This window comes from Nesoenas mayeri (genome assembly GCF_963082525.1).
Source record: "Nesoenas mayeri genome assembly, chromosome: 3".
Classification (NCBI taxonomy): domain Eukaryota; kingdom Metazoa; phylum Chordata; class Aves; order Columbiformes; family Columbidae; genus Nesoenas; species Nesoenas mayeri.
In genome coordinates this window covers 22,207,838-22,226,614 of record NC_137544.1, presented here as the reverse complement: position 1 = coordinate 22,226,614, position 18,777 = coordinate 22,207,838, and the positions used below count along the sequence as shown (strand labels likewise).

The 18,777-nt window shown below is 39.3% G+C and overlaps 1 protein-coding gene across 4 annotated transcripts in view; it reads right to left on the bottom strand.

The window, feature by feature from the left end:
- ARHGEF10 (Rho guanine nucleotide exchange factor 10) overlaps window positions 1-15,285 on the bottom strand; it is a gene marked incomplete at both ends in the record, with an annotated part of 97,522 nt that extends 82,237 nt beyond the window's left edge. For all 4 annotated transcript variants that reach the window (XM_080341829.1, XM_080341830.1, XM_080341831.1 and 1 more), the window contains one exon: window positions 15,249-15,285. In XM_080341829.1, the coding sequence (XP_080197955.1) occupies window positions 15,249-15,285 (37 nt within the window). The remainder of the gene's footprint in view (window positions 1-15,248) is intronic.
- Between the last annotated feature and the right edge of the window lie 3,492 nt (window positions 15,286-18,777).

The window sequence follows — 18,777 nt, the reverse complement described above, 5'->3', positions numbered from 1 at the left end:
ATTGCTGGAGTGAGGCTGAGAGCCATGAACCCACCTGCTCACTGGAGCTCAGTTCTAGTCACCAGCAAAAGAAAAAGCGTGTGTGCTTAAGAAATCCCTGAGCCATGCAGGGAAACATCGCGGGAGCAGCAGGCACCTCTGGGGCTGCTGCATTAGGGAGCTTCTGGGTCTAGATGCTTCCTTAGGGCATATAAAGTAACTCGGGTATCAGATGCCTGATAACTCTCTACTTCAGCACTTTTGCACTGATGCAATTCCCCAGGCACTCAAGTCCAGCACAATGTCATTTGTCAGAGACAGACAAGACCTGCCACAGGAAAAAAAAAAAAGGTAATTTGAGACACTAAAAGCAAAGGGAGTGACTCAGGACACAGAAGCAAAACCTGTTTTGGTCAATCGATGCAACATGTGCCCCCCCCTTCCCCCTAAAGAAGCAATCAACCCATAGTTTGCAATTGTAGGAAGAAATCTTGACATAGGAGTTGATTTTCTCAACTCATATTAAAAAAAAAAAAAAAAAAAAAAAAGAAAAATATTGAAGGTGCCACCCTATTTTTTTTTTTCTGTTATGGCTGCTAGTGCTGCCCTGTTGCGTTTATTCAGAAACATTTACTTTGCATCAGAAATAAATAAGGCGCAGAACCCTGCAATTGAGCACTACGGTCTGGAAAGATCCATTAAATCACATCACTGATGGGACAGTGGGTTAGGATTACAAAACAGACCAAAAAATTATAAATTCCTTTCTCAGATTACATGTCTTTTAGAAAGGGCAGGAAGTTTTAAAACTGTATTTCAGCTTTGCATCACTTCTGAATTTGCTTAATTCTACAGGTATAAAGATAAACTTTAACCCTTGAAACATACTGATGCCTTCAGTCTCATACTTAATAAAAATATTCTTCTTTAAGCTTTTAATCTCAATGGCATACTGTTTCATTTGATGGAAAAAGTATTTTAATAACAAAAATAAAGACAGGGTGAAGGGCTTTTTGCTTCAACTGAAGAGCTGCTCAGCGCTGCAGATAAATACAGATTATATCATACAAAAAAAAAATCTTGAATAACTATAGTTTTGAAAATACATACTTTTTCTACAGTTGTTTGTGTTATGTCAAAAGAACACACACCCAGACGAAAGCACTTGGGAAGTGCTACAATAAATTAGGATGACACACAGCACAGTTAACACTTGGGCTGAATCTGGCTACAGAAAACCACCACAGATCTTGCAAAATTTCATGCTCATTAAAAAAGCCCCAGTTCCTCCAACCCTTTAACTGTAAATCAAAAGGATCAAACAAAAAAGTGCATTTCCAGGCAACTGTGCTTGCAGAGAAAATCTCTGGGGGTGGGGTGGGGATTTCCAAAGGCACCCCCCTCCCCAGCCACACAGAGGACAACTCATTTTTTTTCACATGATTTAAAAATGCAGTATTTTTTTTTTGCCAAAGAAATAATCACAGAACGCTTCGCATTATGAGTCTGCCTGGAATTACTTCAAATAATTCAATTAGTTACTAAAAATCCATTTTGCCCTTTCACCACTACTCACACCCTTAACTTTACACATGCCAACCAGAGCAATGAGAATACAATAACCAATTAAATTTTTTCATCTTATGCCAATACCATTCTGCAGCATTTGCTTTGCAAATGCTTCAGGGAAATTACTTGATTTCTAAACACTTCTATTTGGAGTTTTAAAGCACAAAAAATAAAAAAAGCTGATATACTGGAAAAATCGCCTTGAAGTTAAAGTAAGTGTGAAAGTGCGAATTTAGGATTAGCACAATGAATATACACTCTCATAATTGTTAGCACAACGCAAGGATTTATGGCTTTTTTCTGTGCTATGCTATTTGGTGAAATGACTTACTTCAAAAACAAGCTAATTTAGGCTGTGTTTACAGAGACTTGCTGGGGCATAAGCAAATTTAAACAATTTTTGGTTGCTTTGCCAATTGCAAAGCATTCTTGGCATTATCTGCTTTCCCATTCATATCCTTAAACTATTTATAGTTCCGTGTCATACAGCTAAAGAGTTACAAGTTTAAAAGTTACATTAATTTCAAAGCCCAGATTAAGCTAGTGAATCTTCATTAATAGTTTTCTTCAACATTTTATTTTAGAGATAAAGAAGTAAGACAAAACAGCTCTGCACTTACTATCAATTGCATTTTGAATGCAAAAGGCTAAAAGCATCCCAAAAGTCCGTCCTGCCTTGCAATTGCCTAAATCAGAGATGATCCTGAAGAAGTCAACTGAGCTTCTTCCATGGAAAGTCATGACAAAAGAAGAAAGAGAACACCAAGCAGGAACAGCTCAGCCATCTGGAGCACAGTAACAACAAACCTGTAAGGCCTGGATGATAGGCATACTGCATGCAAGAAATGTGAATATTTTATGTTATGTTTTAAGGTTTGAAAAACATATTTAGAAAACAAAAGTAAGGCTTCTGTAAAATTAAGAATGTCACCCATGTCACCCCTGCAATCAGTGGCAGTCCTTTCCTGTTTAATTAAAGTTAGCAGGGAACTATGGAACAAAAAAAAGAAATGCATCTATTATATTTGAAAGACTATGACAAAGAATTTTCTAAAGACTGCAAGACGTGGTAAATATGCATGTTCTTGGAAAGGAAAACTATTTTTCTTTTCTCCGTCTAACAGTCACGTTCCTTTCAACACATTATTTTTTGTTTTTTTTTTAATTGTGGTGAGGGGGCACCTCTAGAGTGTAATCTATCTTGTATATTCACTGAATGCCAAATTTTCTTTTTTTTCTAAATGATAAACATTTGTAGTCACTTTTACGACATCACTACCTAACACTGGTCAATGAAGAAAATAAGTGTACGATACTTTGGATGGAAAATATATAATTATTATTTACTGCAAAAAATATTCATGCAAGAGAACCTAAAGCAGACTGGCAGGAGCTGCTTGTTCTTATTTCAATGTGCAGAAAACATTTCTGTTTTACTCATGTAGTCTGGATTGCAAAAAGACACTTGGGACTGCATAGACCCACCTTCCTTCAACCAGAACTCCCTGAATTTTTCCACATTTACAAATTCTTGAGTACCTTGAAATACACAAAACTTTTCAGTTAAAAAAAAAAAAACTATCTCAGAATATTTTTATGCATTATAAAATTTGATAACTTACAAAGGTACAAAGGTTACAAAAATCAAAGCAAACAGTCAGGCATATGTGTGCTTGTTATTTAACCTTGATACACTCCAAAAATTTCTCTGAGGAGATACACTTGCCTTTTCAATCCCTTTATTTCTAAGGAGTTATAATCTACCCAGCTCCTTACTTAAGCGCGCAAGGCACTAGACAGAAGTAAGAAATGGCAGCGTGTAGATAACGGTAACTTAATTAAGTTATTCCCTGGTATTTTTGTAAAACTAACCACTTGGTCCAAACACACCATGCTGACTGTGTTCCCCAACAAACAGGCTCTCAGGCTGTTCACTTTTCATTTTAGGTGAAATTTCGTAGCAGAGGCTCAGCACTTGTCAGGAAGGTGAACCTCATGCCTGCAAAAGTTCCTTGATTTGACCACGGTGTAACCTTTGGAAATTGACAGTTGGTTCACATTCAGCAGGAACTTGCAAAAAGCCTGTAAGAGACTCAGTCGCCATTGGATTGCCTCTAGTTTCCCACAGCTTTTTAGCACTGATTAGACTGCATTCCAACAGCTAGAAAGCAACATGGTATTTTCTGCTTGCTCACATCTCTCACTTGTGACCGTGACTTCACTTTTCTCTCTTGATACTGAAGAAGTTAAATATTCTTTCACTCTGGCACCTGGCTTACGCACACCTCCTGTGAGGACTGGCTGAGAGAGTTGAGGTTGTTCATCCTGGAGAAGAGAAGGCTCCAAAGAGACCTTATTGCGGCCTTTCTGTACTTAAAAGAGGCCTATAACGAAGATGGGGAAAGACTTTTTAGCAGGGCCTGTTACAACAGGAGGAGGAGTAATAGTTTTAAACTGGAAGAGGGTAGATACAGGCTAGACATGAGGAAGAAATTTTCTACAATAAGGGTGGTTGAAACACGGGCACAGGTTGTCCAGAGAGGTGGTTAATGTCCCATCCCTGGAGACATTCAAGGCCAAGCTGGATGGGGCTCTGAGTGACCTGATCTAGTTGAGATGTCCCTGCTCATTACAGGAGGTTGGACTAGATGACCTTTGAAGGTTCTTTCCAACCCAAACTATTCTATGATCCTCTGATCAATGCTGCCTTCCCCAAATGAGCCCTCCGTTGGCAGCTGGGCAGGGTGAGGGGTGAGATGTGCAGAGTGACAGGGCAGGAGGGACCGTGTGAGAGGGGGCTGACTTTAAGAGCAAGTTCTCCTGCAAACACTGCCCTTCACTGACACCTCCCAGTCTGAGTGTGACATTTGCCAACACACCACTGGCATCCATATACCACTTCCTCATATGGTCACGCAGGTGAAAAGTGCCTATTTTGCTCAGGGAAAGAAAAGTCTAAAGCAAAACTGTGTACACGAAAATACACAGTGAGCACTCCGTCCCCTGAGAAGCACGTCGGAGACAAGGACGTTCCTTCCCCTCTCACTTGCAGGAAGCCCAGGTCCCTATGGGACAGGCATGCTGCAAACTGCACACGGCTCCTGTGCACATCCAAACCATGACCGCAACATCCTCATCACAAGTCTCTGCGGAAAACCGTTTCAAACAACCCAACAAAAATAGACAGTACGCATTCATGCAAAAAGTGTTTCCAGTGATGGAAACAAAAAACGAAAGCAAAACCACATGAATTAACGGGATTTCCCTGCAAATAAACAAATAAGTAAAAATGCCTCTCTAGTATTTCATAAATACACACATTACATACTAATTTTGTTGTTAAGCATGCACAACACATATTATTCTTCTGGCTATGAAACAAATTCAAAACTGAAGTCAAAAGAACGATGAATCTGCCTGCTCAAGTTTCAGAGAGAGACTGCTGACAACAGCATGCCAAATACTCAATAATTTTATTTCTTTAAATAAAACCCAGATCTGTGGATGTTAGGAAAAATTTACAAATACCAAAGGCATTGAACCTTACAAACTATTCACAATGCTAAAAAGTAAGCTTAAAAATAGTTAAAAATTAATATAATCAAGTTGCAAAGAAACCTAAAAGTCTGAAATAAAAATATTAGACACGAACTAGGCTGTCCGGAGAGTAGTGGCAGCTCCACCAGCAAGACCTGTACTCCTTTGTAACACCACAAGACACTTTTAAGTGCTGGCTATGGTATAATTAGAATAGCTCCTACATAAAATCAGCATTTTGTGACCATTTACATTAACCACCTTCATACTCGACATGCTGGTGAAACTGGTATTTCCTGCCATGGCCAGAAACATAGCCTGGTCTCTGGATGAGCAGGTCTTTTGTACGCCAGCACCATATTAGAAGATTCTGCCATTAAAATTTTACTGCAAAATGTTGCTGATGTGCAGCAAGTGAAGTCCTTAAATGGAGACGCTGTAAAGAAAATACATACAGCCATTTATTTCAAAAACTGCATAAATGCAGGACAGATCCCCACCTACAACCAAAACCATCCATATTAAAGGCTGTTAGCTTTCCATCAGTATTAAAGGAATACTAACACACATAACACTTAATAGTACCAAGGTTAACAGCCTAAATTAGTATAAATGCCACCAGGCACCTAAGACGAGGTATAGCAGTCAAAGCACAAAAGGTACCTTTCTGTCTGGCATGTCTGTCGGTAGACAGAGGTGCTGACAAGAGCTGCGCAGCCGAGCTCAGCCTCAGCCACTGTGCACACTAACTGCTGAACTCGCCTACAACATGCTGGGAAACGGACAGTCCCACGCACAGAATGGGAAAACCAGAGAGCTTAAATAAAACAGAAATCATGCAGCAGGTCTCCAAAGTCATTGGGGAAAAGAAAAAAAGTAGCTCTGTCATGCAGGGATGGAGCATGTTGGCAAAACAGATACAAATGTCATGTGAAGAGAAAAGGAAAAGAAATGTTTCCTAGGAAGTGTGGTTTTGGCCGTGTAATTGATTTATTTGTGATAAAATAACTATTTTTAAGGAAAACTCCAACAGTGAAAGCAATCTGGCTTGTTCTTTATTTCTTCACATTTTTTCTAGCATATATCATCTACTAATATTTAGTTTTCCCAATAATTACTTTTTACATTGAAGCAATTACTGTTTAATGGTTTGAGGAATACGCACTTTTCTAATACAGTAAGTTTAATTCCAATTAGCAACATGAAACTGCTTTATAATTTGATAACACCTTGGACTGAAAGGACTTTAAGAGTAACTGGGAGTCCTGCGAACCAGAAATTGGCAGATAGAGACCCTGGGGACCTAAGACAGGTGAAGCCCCAGACCCCACTTCCACAGGAATAAAACATACAGTTTGGGTACATAAACAGTATATCATACTGCAAAGAGCTGCAACCCAACCAAAGTAAAAGCTGAAGCACCCCAGGTCTTGGATCACATTTAGCAACATCCTTCCACAAGATCAGAGGTGTTCATGTGCTGAACCTCCCTCTGTTGTAACAACCCAGGCAGGGTTCAGAAGATGCTTGTGGCTTTGGGGATCGACTGGTCTTTTTGGACATGCTGCCACAGGTTCCTTTTTCCCAACAATAACACCCTGTAAGGCTGCCAGAATACTGCATGCAACCTGTTCACATGCTTAAAAATAACTTAGATTTAACTATTTGCATTTCTCCTCAATGTATTCTGAACAAGGAAACAAACTAGAAATCAGCTTCTATAGCCACTTACAGCATCTTTTACTACAGAAAAATTGTTACAGACCAGAACAGAAGCGCCACATCTTGTAAATCCTGGACAATACTGAAAATATTTTGGATTTCAGCTGGCTTCTCACGTACTCATTTCTGTTGTTAACCCTTCACCCAGCCTACAGAGCACTACACAGGATTTGTAAATGAAGACTGATTTGTAAATGAAGTTTAACATATGCAAAGTCTAACAAATCCATTATCCCAGCAACTAAGGGGGAGTGAGGTGGGAGTTAGTTTTACAGCATTCCCTTTCTTTGGTTTAGTTACTGTTTTAACGCATCTTGCTCTTCTTTGCCCTAACATGCTGTTAGGGAAGTCTACTCCCTAACACATCCTAAGGTCCTGTTAAGCTCAAAAAAACTATACTTCAGGAATTCACGTAATCTCACAAAACCAGTAATTCTTACATCAAGACTCACCAACTGAACTCTCAGTAATCCTGTTTTACCCTTTTAACATAGCTTCTACCAGAAATTCTATCACTTCAGTGGACACTGGCTTGAGCTGGGCAACAATAGTGTTTCCTTGGGACCTTGCAACGCATCAGCTTCAGAGTCCTTCTCATCACCTCTTTCATTACCCATGGAGGAGAAAAAGGAAGCCCCGCCTTGGCCTCGACATTGGCCCAAGACAACCACGGTAACCAGACTTCACAATTGTCCTGGTTTTGTTAAAAAACAAGTTCCTCTTCTAGTGAATTTGCCTATCAGCTAAAGCTTTCATATTAGCAGCATTTTCCTGGACAACCAGACACATGTTTTGGTAAACATAGCAATGGAATGCAAAGTTATTGATAAGCATGGATGCACCTCTTGTGAGAGGGGCAACAAGAAACAGGTGACCAAGAAACTGACCGAGTGTAACATCCCATTCACGTGAATACTTCATATAAAAGTGGGAGATCACGAGGATTGCATCCCTTTTGCTTATGGCTGACATTAGGAGAGGACCTTGCTAGTCATCCCTGTGAACTGAGGCCTAGTGACAGACTGAATCCAGCTCCAGTTGGCTGCAGAGTCCAGTCCAGGACTCCGGGTGCCGGCTCTGCAGTTGCTGAGACTTTAAAGATTTGTTTTGTATATTTTGTATTATTTTCTCTATTCTTATTAGTAGCATTAGTAAAACATCTTTAATTTTTCCAACTCTCTTCTCTCTGTCCTCCTTTCCCTCCCAATCGCCTGTGCTGAGTGTGAAGGGGGGAGAGGGAAGGGCTGAAAGGTGAAGAGGGGGGAGAGGGGATTAACAATACATCTGCCAGAGTTTTATTGTCACCCTGCAATCAAAACCCACGACAACAATTCAGAGCTTCAGCTAGTCCACATGGAAATTGGGAAGGAATTTATTCAAACATGAAGAGTCTTTTCAAGCATTTGGCTGGCAAGCGTTCTCCGTGTGCAAACATGAGCAGGTCACCATCAGACACGCAAGGAGTAACCCCAGACAAAGTCAATTTTACTTCCACCTTCCTTTGCAATACAGGAAACCACTAAGATCCTGCAGATACATTACACCAAACCAAGTCACTGCTCGCAGGGCAACATTTTACGTCAGCACCTGGATTTCCCTCTGTCTCTCCCTGTGGCACACAGAGCTGGGACATACAGAGACTGGGAAGCTGCCCATCAGTGTGGGCATCCCCACGGCACAGGAGCATATGCGTTCTTCTTCCAGCCCCGGAGAAACCTGGACCAGCACAACATAAGATTTTTCAGGAACTATCATGCTTTCACCCAACCAAAGTTACTGAGCTCACAACAGACTATTTAATGACAAGATGTATTCATGAAACAACCCTTCTATGACACACTAAATCATCGTCTGTATTTATTTTAATGAAACTATGACAAGGTCACATTTCCTGGAAAGATTAGTTCGATGAGAAACAAAAATCTACATAGGAGGTTGTAGAGTTTTTCCCCAAAAAATGCTGATCAAGTTAGGCTTTCCTCACATTGCTAGGCATAGTTTCCGTTCCTCTCTGCAGAAAAAGCAAGGAACACCTAATAAATGTTTCATTCAATAATTCAGACACTTTATTTAACTTACCATAAGGCAAACAAGTTTTTACTCATGCTCATGCACAAGATAAAAGAATTATAACAATGTATTAAAAAGTTAATCTCTCTGTAAACACTAGAGTAGAATCATTACATAGGCTTTAGGCATGGTTAGTGAATATTTACTGGTATCAGTGAAATGGAATTAAAAAAACCCAAACCAAAAATTTCCTCAGTTATTTTGCAGCAACGTTTATCTAGTTAATGCTAGATGTAAGTACTAAAAAGGCAAAAGAAGCAAAAAAAAAAAAATAATTAACACCTCTCCTTACACGTTGGCTTACTGTTTGAAGCTAAAAGTTCAGAATTTAGCTTACACAAATATTGATTGCAAGAATATCCTCAAATCAGTACAAATTCCTTTCCAAATTGTTTGTCTTTTAGGCAGACAACACCAGTTACCCCAGACCAAAGGCAAAGTTTTGCTGCCATCCCTCAGAAGCCCTTTATCTCATCATCAGTTGCTCTATTTGACCAACAAGTTAGGTCCAACAAGTTAGGACCAGCAAGTTAGGTCCAGCAGTACAGTCACCTTACAGAGCAGCTGAATGAATAGAAAAAATAAGCTTATTATTCAGAAAGAAAACATCAAACACAATCAAAAGGATTAAGTCAGCCTCTCAGAAGTCTATGACAGTGAACCACATTTTATCATTTAACACATTACAAACATCTCAAAAACATTTTACTGGATTACTTCAAAACCAAATAATGTATCATTGCATCTATGTAAATTGTGTTTTCTTTGTAGATGCTAAAAACAGAAATAAGTTTTCAATTAATCTACTTATTTTCTATCTCTTGTTTTTCCCCATGCTCAAATACATTTGGCTAGAAGTAAAAACCACATAACTAGAAGTGACATGTGACACCGTAGCTGCACTCTTGCACTGGGAATTTTCTTGTTGCTCTCTGTTACACAGCTTGTCTGAATTGTCACACAAAATAATTGATCCTTACCTTAAACAATGCATTTTCCTTGATTTACTGAGAGAATTGTGATCTTCAGAAATAAATAAATTGTTCTGTTACAGATGGGATGTCAGACATCAGCAAGCTACTGCCAGCTTCAAAAACAAGGGACCATTCATAACTACAATTCATATTCTGTTCTCATTCTTCTGAAATCTTGGCTCCCCTTTACCATCATTTGTAACTGTCTGTACGCTGGAAATAGATATGTAACAAACAATGCTGTTCAGCGCAAGACCAACTCCCCTTACAGCTGCAGTTTAATTTAAGCAGTGTTCTTATTTCAATCCCCCATCATAGTAAGTAATGTCTTTTTATTTTACTTTAGTCTGAAATACAATCCTACGTCCCCCCAGTGTTTTTCACTTCCATAAAACAAATTTTACAAGTGCTTTCCTTGTCAATAGTATAAAAGCCCCAATTGGACTGCTTCTCTCAGTCACAAGATCAGCTTGTTAATACAGTTAAAACCTAAATAAACTACAAAACCATTCACTAAACAGCACAAAAGGTAACTAAGCAATCTGAAAGAAATACATATAGCACACAGAATAAAATGCATTTCCCCTAGTGGAGAAACAGTCATCTCTACAGCGAAATACAGCAGCAGCCCAGCAGTTCCCTACTAGGATTAATAAACATTTTTTTTCTAAGTTTGTTTTGTTAGACTATGTGAAGTTATCCCAATGGGAACTTCTGTTGGAGTATAGATGTTCCTACTTCACTCTTTCTCACCCACAATCAGACTTCCTTCTCAGGGACAGAGGAACTACAACTATTTTAGTGTTCCAGCCCTGGCAGGCAAATGACAAAAAATAACCACGGAAAGACATAATCACAACACTCAATCACATACAGGATATCCAGATTTAAGTCCTTGGCCTCCTTGTTCTATGTCTCTCCATATGAGGAACAAAGAAATATTCTGCTCACTGCCTTAGAGAGCTAATCGTTTGTATAAAAAGGTGTATACAATGCTTTTGTAACTGGTGTATAGGAAATATCCTCAGTCTGTTTTCAGTTTAAAAAGTGAAAAAAAAAATCCCATTGAAGAGCATCTTAGATCCCAAAGTTCAGCAGAACAAGGTTTCTCACCCAGCTTTACCCACAGTACTGGGAATAGTGGGATAGGTGAGTGAACATCCAGCTCTTCGCTACACTTGGTCCTTCAGGGCACCTCATGCTTCCCAGATGAAGAAGAGTTAAAAGCAAAGAGAATATTTGACAGTAATGCAAAGACTATGCTATCAAATTCATTCTCACAATGTCCTTGTGTGGACACTGAAATGTCAGTATTTCACTTTAGAATTTTAATATGTCATATGTTTATTTCCTATAAATAGGAAACAAAATATAGTATCTATTCACAACTCAAGAACTGTACTGCAATGCAGCCACACTCAAAATCTCATCACTTTATATTAACCTATTTTGATACACTCAGTTAATTACCAAACAGAGCTTAAAGCTTATTTTAGGCCTTTCAACTGTTGTGAAAGGCAACTCAGTGTAGGACAACTAGGATGACTTGTTGGCAAGTATACTCAGCACGAGGAAATACACTGAACATTTTCTTATAGGTTTCACAGAGAAATCATATGAGGTATAGTGCCACGTACCAGAAATAGTGAGAGAGAAAGAAACATATTCAGAAATGAAAATGCAAAACCAGAAGCCTGTTTGACACATAGAGAACAACTTCCCAGCTTCCCTGGGAACACCAAGAAGCTGTTCATCAGGTATTCATCTTGCTGAGCAAACAGAACTGGTTTTCCTTCTGAAACAGGCCCCAATAAATACCTCTTAAGTCCTCACTTAGAGCAAAAGATTTCTACTTTACTTGAAAAACATCTTCTGATGTTGCAAAGAAATGAAAAACAGGCAGAGACCACACCTCCTAATAAACCAGTAATAGCACAAGCACAGGCCATCACATGTAAACATAATCTCAGCCTTATACATCCCGTCTCCAGGTCTAGCTGGTCAGAGTAAAGATGACTCCTCTACAGAAGCACGATGTGGTTCCTGATTCTCAGAATTACCAGCTTTTTAATTCCTCGCTGCGTAGTCTGCAGTTCACAGCATATCCCTCTCTTCTCTAAATGGGTTTGGTTAAGGACACTCCATTACAGCAACCAATTAAAAACATTATTATAACATAGAGCCATGATAAAATACACTATTTCGAAAAAGGATTTTGTTGATAGAATAAAAATAATCCATTTTATTTCACAAAATAGATATGGAAACATTTTACATATGAAATCTTAAATACCATTACTTTGTGCATAAATTCATATGCACAGACACACTAGAGAAGGGAACATGAGCCAGTACTATCATCTCTTAGCCAGGAAAGCCTTTGCATCTACACCCCTCCAACTGCTCCCTTGCTGCTAAAACTTGCATTCATTCAAATTATACAGAGAAAAATACTAGGGAATTTTTAATCATGGTTAGAAGAAGAATCTCTCTTTAAAGCAGTCTGGAGGAGGGAGCATACAAGCATTAATTTTTCTGAAGCTCCTCAGTACTTGAATTTGCTCTGAGGTAAGGGATTTAACTAGCACAGACTTGTCACTGCCTAATTAACAATGCATGAAAGGAATGTCCAAACAGCTATCAGCAGATATGTTGCATAAGCATAACAAATGAAAGAAATAAAGGTAAACTATGTTATTTTCCACTCTTTTATCACATGCATTTTTCCTTATCAAAAAGTGGGAGAAGAAGCCATACTATTGACTAAGGTAATAACTGTACCTTAACTTAAACAAAGTAGAGATTCAGATGGTTATTGCTAATGAAAAGACATTATTTAACATGAATTTATTTGCTTAGCTTTCATGTACATTTTCACATCTCCATGACCAAGATGAAGGTTTACCATTGCTTTTCCCCTTTGTATACGTTAGGATCAATACAAATACATTTGTGGAAGTTACTTGTCAAAATCATAGAAAATCTGCTTGACAAGAATAAAATTGAGATTTATAATGTGAGGTATACACATCTGCAAAGGGAAAGGAACCCATGCAACTTTCAACACTAGAGGTATATTTGTTAGAGCTGGCAGGTCCTGTGCATCCCTTCCGAGCAGACACCATGTGCAGCCAGTGTACACACATGCCAAAAAAAATCCCTCAATTATTAAAAAAAAAATCCTATATGTTTCCTTCCTTTAACTGTTACGCGTATTTATAGTTGTACTTGGCCCTAAATTCCTCACTGTTTTTCCACCTGCAAAATGGCTCATAAGAACTATCTAGAAAGTGAACTGAAGTGTCTATCAGTGTAAGTATTAACATCCATCTTCACTGATATTCCTTTTATTAATATGTTATTTTAAGAGAGTTGGCAATGGTAAAGTAAAAGAAAAAATATACAAGTTCCAACAGTTTCGAAGCTTTTTGAGATGACAGGGAAAGCATTCATTGATGCAAGATCAGATAGAGCAGAATCTCAATTTATGTTAAATAGGTCTAATCCCAGCCTATTAAGGAGAGACATGTCTGAAAATAAGGACACGATACACAGAGTTCTACATGTCACAAAGAGCTTTGCAGAGAAAGAACCTGGATTCTGGAACTGTACTGAACTACGTCACCCTGAATTTTTGTCAGAGTATCCCACACACTGACATGCTGAACAAAGCTGGAGCTGCTGCCACAATTTTAACTGTCTTTGAACATCAGCAGCCCCTGCTCAAGTGGAAATATCGATTCCTTAGGGATGGACTCTTCCCCCACAGCACTACATTGCTTTGGAGATATATTACCCCATAGAGACAGTTTCAAAGTAACTGTCACTAAACAGAACAGAGCTGAACTCAGAGTCCTGACCACGTGGATTAGAACAAGGACAGGAAAAGCATTTTTGCCAACAATAGCCTCAGTGATACCTCAAGCCGTAAATAAAACTGTCAACAATGCCGGCCAGAAATCTAACCCATTAAAAGCTGATTTCACAACTTTCTGCTTCTTTCCCATTTCCAGTGTCCTAGGCAGTATTTAGTAACAGACCTCTATCTGTGGCACTGTCTAAGTTAAAGAGAAAGCAGATTTGATCTACGATGGCAATTCCCAAATTACTAAACAGCTACAGCTGAACCAAACTAAGATAAATCTTCTTTCATATTTAAATGGCTTCATTTAGGTATAACTTCCATGTGTACAATAAATAAAATATCCTATAAGCAAGAATGCATATTATTAACATACATATATTAATATATGCATATATCAATGTATACGATAGACTGTAAGTCTATGAGTAATAATGTCCTATATAAATGACAGATAAAAAATTTATGGAAAAGCCATTACCTATACAAACTATACTAGCAACTTTACCAAAATAAGAACAGCTATACTTGGTTCAACCACAGGTCTCCATAACCCACATCTCCATAAACTTGTGCTTGGGGATGATCAGAAGAAGATCATTCCACTCCTAAGAAATCTCCAAGCATCCAGCTATCAAAAGTGAAATCCTTTTAGGACTTAGAATACATAATACCAAGTACTGTACAAAGGTGCATTTACAGGAAATCAAACAGGAAAAAAAATAGCCATATTATTTTACAGAAAACATAAATACTGAAGGCAATAACATGGCATCTTTCTACATCCTATTTTACGCTCTCTGAAACCTGGGCTATAGAAGCAGCCATGTAGCTAACATTATAGAGCAGGCAATGGGCATTGAGTGTGAACTTCACAGAACCAGCTCCGCAGTCCAGCATATATAATACTCTTCCATAAATCTCTGTGCTGAGACCACACAGAGGTTCAGCTGTGCATGTTTCCCTTCTGCTCTCCATGGGAACACATGCTGGCTAGACAACTGCAGCATCAGAAGAAGGTCCTTCAGCTACAGCCCTCAACAGACATTGCCCAGATTAAGTACGCCTGGTGGACACAGATCACGCCCTAACAGAAAACAACTCACACCACTCTGTCCTCTCAATTCAGAATCCAAATCTGTCCAGGCATTTGGGACACTGGTCCAAACATCCTGCCCATGCCACAGGCTTCACTTGTTTTTTCTCTAGAGGGCACCCTGTGCATGAACACTCGAGGGCTGCCAAAGTGCATGATGAAGGTGTGATGATACAGTCCACACAACATTGCCTTAGGAAACAGCTATTTGCAGATTTGGACTGTAAGGAACAATTGCTCCCCAGGTTTCTTCTCATCATCTTCTCACAGCACCAGCAAACAAGGTCCAAGAACAAGACAGGGCATACAACAGGAGTTCATGTTTCAGCAAAATACAACTGGGACCACGCCTTAAGGTTATATTGGGAAAGACATTTTTGGAAATATAATCAAATTGTTATGACAAAATTGGCTTTAAACCCCAAACTATTTCAATTACCTTCTGGTGGTGGGGGAGGGAATTCCTCTGTGTCCATCCTAGAGTATCCACCACGTCTTTAGCAGCCTGAAAAATCCTGCAAAAATGAAGGGAACATGTTTTGTATAATTTCAAAAAACTGAGACACTCCTTTTCAGTTTGGCCAAGCTCATACCCATTAGCTAATACCATTATGGAAGAGAGGAAATGTGCCTGGCTTCTTGCTTCAAAATGCATCTAGTCCAAATGTACACAGCCCTCGGTATTGGAGCCAATTCTTGTAATGAGCTCAATAAGCCAGCTGAAGAAAGATCAGGTTTTCAAACTATTCAGTACTCTGCAGCTCCCACTGTGACAATCACAAGCAGATTACTAAAACATGTTATTTCACTGCCTCTTTGGACTGTATATTCTGTTTCAAAATCTTCAGAAAGGAGAGAGGGGAAAAAATCTAGGAAGCTCATCAATTTTGATGATGCTTTTCTCCACTTGGCAATCAGAAATCGTAAGTTTAAACTACATACTCTATAAACAGCTTCTTCTTTTCCTTTCTTTTATTTTCTTTGTCAATCTTAAAAACTCCACCTCAGCCCCTTTGCTTCCACCTCTTCCAAGAGTGAAGTACCAGTGAGCAAGTCTCCTGAGCACCTTCTCTTTCCTCCTCTTTTCTCAAATGCCATCAGTCTCATGTTCTAAGGAAAAGAACAAACCTACAAAGCATTCCCACACTTTAATCCAGAATACACCGTACGAGAAAGCAAAGCTCAGAACCCCATGAGAGAAGTTCGTTCTTTCTCTCTCTCTTTCTCTCATTCTTTCCTTCCTCCCCCAGACCAGTATTTAATAGCGATACTCCAGTATCATCTGTTGAACAATGCACATACTCTGCCCCAACCCCACTTTCACTCTAACTCAAGAGACAGTCTATAAAAAAAAGAAAGATTTTTAGAACAAGGCTGAGGAGCAAAAGTAAGTTTCCGAAAGTCACACAAGACTGGAAGAGACAATGCTAAATTTTCTGTCCCTCCTGAGCAGCCCATAGATGTTAATCTAAAGAAGCCACCATTTCTGCTTGCAACAGCACACAAAACAGCTCAAGCCCTTGGAAAGTCTGTAAAGCTGAAGTATGAAAACAGCAAGTTGAAGAAGACAGTGAAATTCAAGGTACAGTGGAGAAATAAACTAAAATCACGGTTCAGAGGTCAAATCAGGTGCCACTTACAGAAGAGGTGGCAGTAAATGGAAGGGAGTGCCTCAAAAAAAGGATCCAATTTCACAAGGTACCAGACAATTTATCTCCCTAACATCAGCTATGCTAGGGCAAATCATCAGGACAGAGGTGCCAGGAAGGATAACAACTCTAATAGCATAAGATCTTCATATGATGAGACAATTCATAACAACTTACATTATCTAAGCATACAAAATTCCCTTTTAAATCCTCTTAAGCTTTGGTAATTCTTTATCGAGTCCTAGACAACATCAAGCAGCTTCAGAGCCAAGGCTCAGAAAGGATTCATGCACATATACAACATCTGTCTGCAACAGAAAAAACATTCCATTACATGCTTTCACTATACAATGTCCCTCCTAAAGCCTCTCACTACAATTTATATCTGCAGAGCTCAAAGGCATGTTCCTGTTTACAAGTGTCTGGAATGCATTTTGCCACACCAAAACTGTCAGACATAAAGGAGGGGAAAATATGGTTTGAAGAAAAAGCTAGTTTTCTTTATTCTTTTAAAGCGGAATGAGCGCTGGAACACAGGTTTTCAAGGGTGAAACAAGCAATGACTGGCAAACCTCTGAAAGTCAGTGTCAGCACCTCTTCCAAATACATCTTTCAGAAAGTAGCTAAAAGGCCTTCAGAATATTTATTTTATTTAAACGAATTATGTGAGTTTTTAAACACCCATGGAAGTTGACCTCAACAACAATTTAAAAAATCAGTTTCTTCTTCCCAAGCAAATACTAACAATTAACACGCAGAGCTGAGCAATAGAAGTTTTCAGCTTGTTTTCTGTTTTGATGTAGCTCACAGTGACATGCTTCGAATTGCACAAGAATCGTGTTGAAGAAGGACACAGACCCACTGTTAGAGTCCTAGCCACTGACTTGATTGCTCTCATCTCAACAGTGCAGTTATTCACAAGAAGAAAGATACATTTTCTCACTTAAGAATGCCTTAGGGGTTGACTTATACATGGCATTAATTCATCTTGAAGTTCCACAGATTTTTATCTACTTTCTACATGCTGAGAAAAACATTTGAGCAGCAAAGAGAGCTTGTGTATTGTACATTCCAGTATTACTCTCCATAAAAATAAAATAATTGCTATTTTATGTAGTAGACAGCACATTCATGGCATGATCTCTAACAGGACGGTATTTGAAAGAGAAGTTTTTCACTCTTTTATTGAGAGGCAGGGGAACTAATTCCAGTTGAAGATGTTTCAATCAAGACTAAGCCAGATGATTTAATTTGGCCAGGAGCATACAACAGTTTGTATTTGCATTTCAAGTGGCTTCCCCATTGAACTTGCTGCTAACAGAGTTACACACCACACAGCTATACAGGTGCATGCAAACAGTAACTGGGGAAATCACAGCTCAAATTAGGCTGGAAGGCCTCTGAACGTGCTCTCATACACTCAGGACAGGTGCCTTTAAAATTAGATCAGGTTGCCCTTGGCCTTTTCCACCCAAGTTCTGAAACCCACCAAAGGTGGAGGTCTCACCATCTCTCCTGTGCTGAAACAGCCACACCAGGAGGGGTTTTTCCCTTGTGCCCAGATGGAGCTACACTTGCAGCAGCCATCGCCTCTCACCCTCCTGCTCTGCACCACTGGGAAAAAGCCCAGCTCTGGATTCTTCCTCCCTGCCTTAGGGAACAGAGGACTCTAGTTGTCTTCCAGATGCCACATCATGACCACTGATTATAGGTTGTTTAACATCAAATTATTTAGGAAACGGAACAACTGTATGTTTTTACGACACAAAACTCCATTTGGAAAAAAAAAATAACAGATTAAACATGAAACACAGGAGCTATTATAGTCATATGTATTACATTGTAAAATCATGAATATGAATAATTGAACAACTGCCCTGACATACTGGACATGACACAAAGGTTATCAAAGTATGTTTGGGTTTTTTTCTGCCCTATAAAATCCATTCCTCAAACACAATGTAATGACTCAAACTGCTCCCTCCTGGGCTCCACGGCAATCACAGAAACACAGAAAGCAGCTCTTCAAGTTATCTACCCCAGAAGTCAAGATCTCCCGTTGCCTTCCAGCTATCTAAGAATTCACCTGTCTCAGTGACCATCACCTTCTTTCCTTCAGGTGAGGGTTAAAGAGGTAGCAGTGGGCAGTGTGAACCACTGTAGTGGTCCACAGATCATCTCCTTTCCATCGCTCCCCCCACATTTCCTGTGTGTAGCAGCATACAGTGGATGCTGGGAAAGAGACCAAGGAGCACCCAGACACTTTCATGAAAGGCAGATGATCCATTGTGGTCAAAAGACTGGCCCTCACCTCCCTGC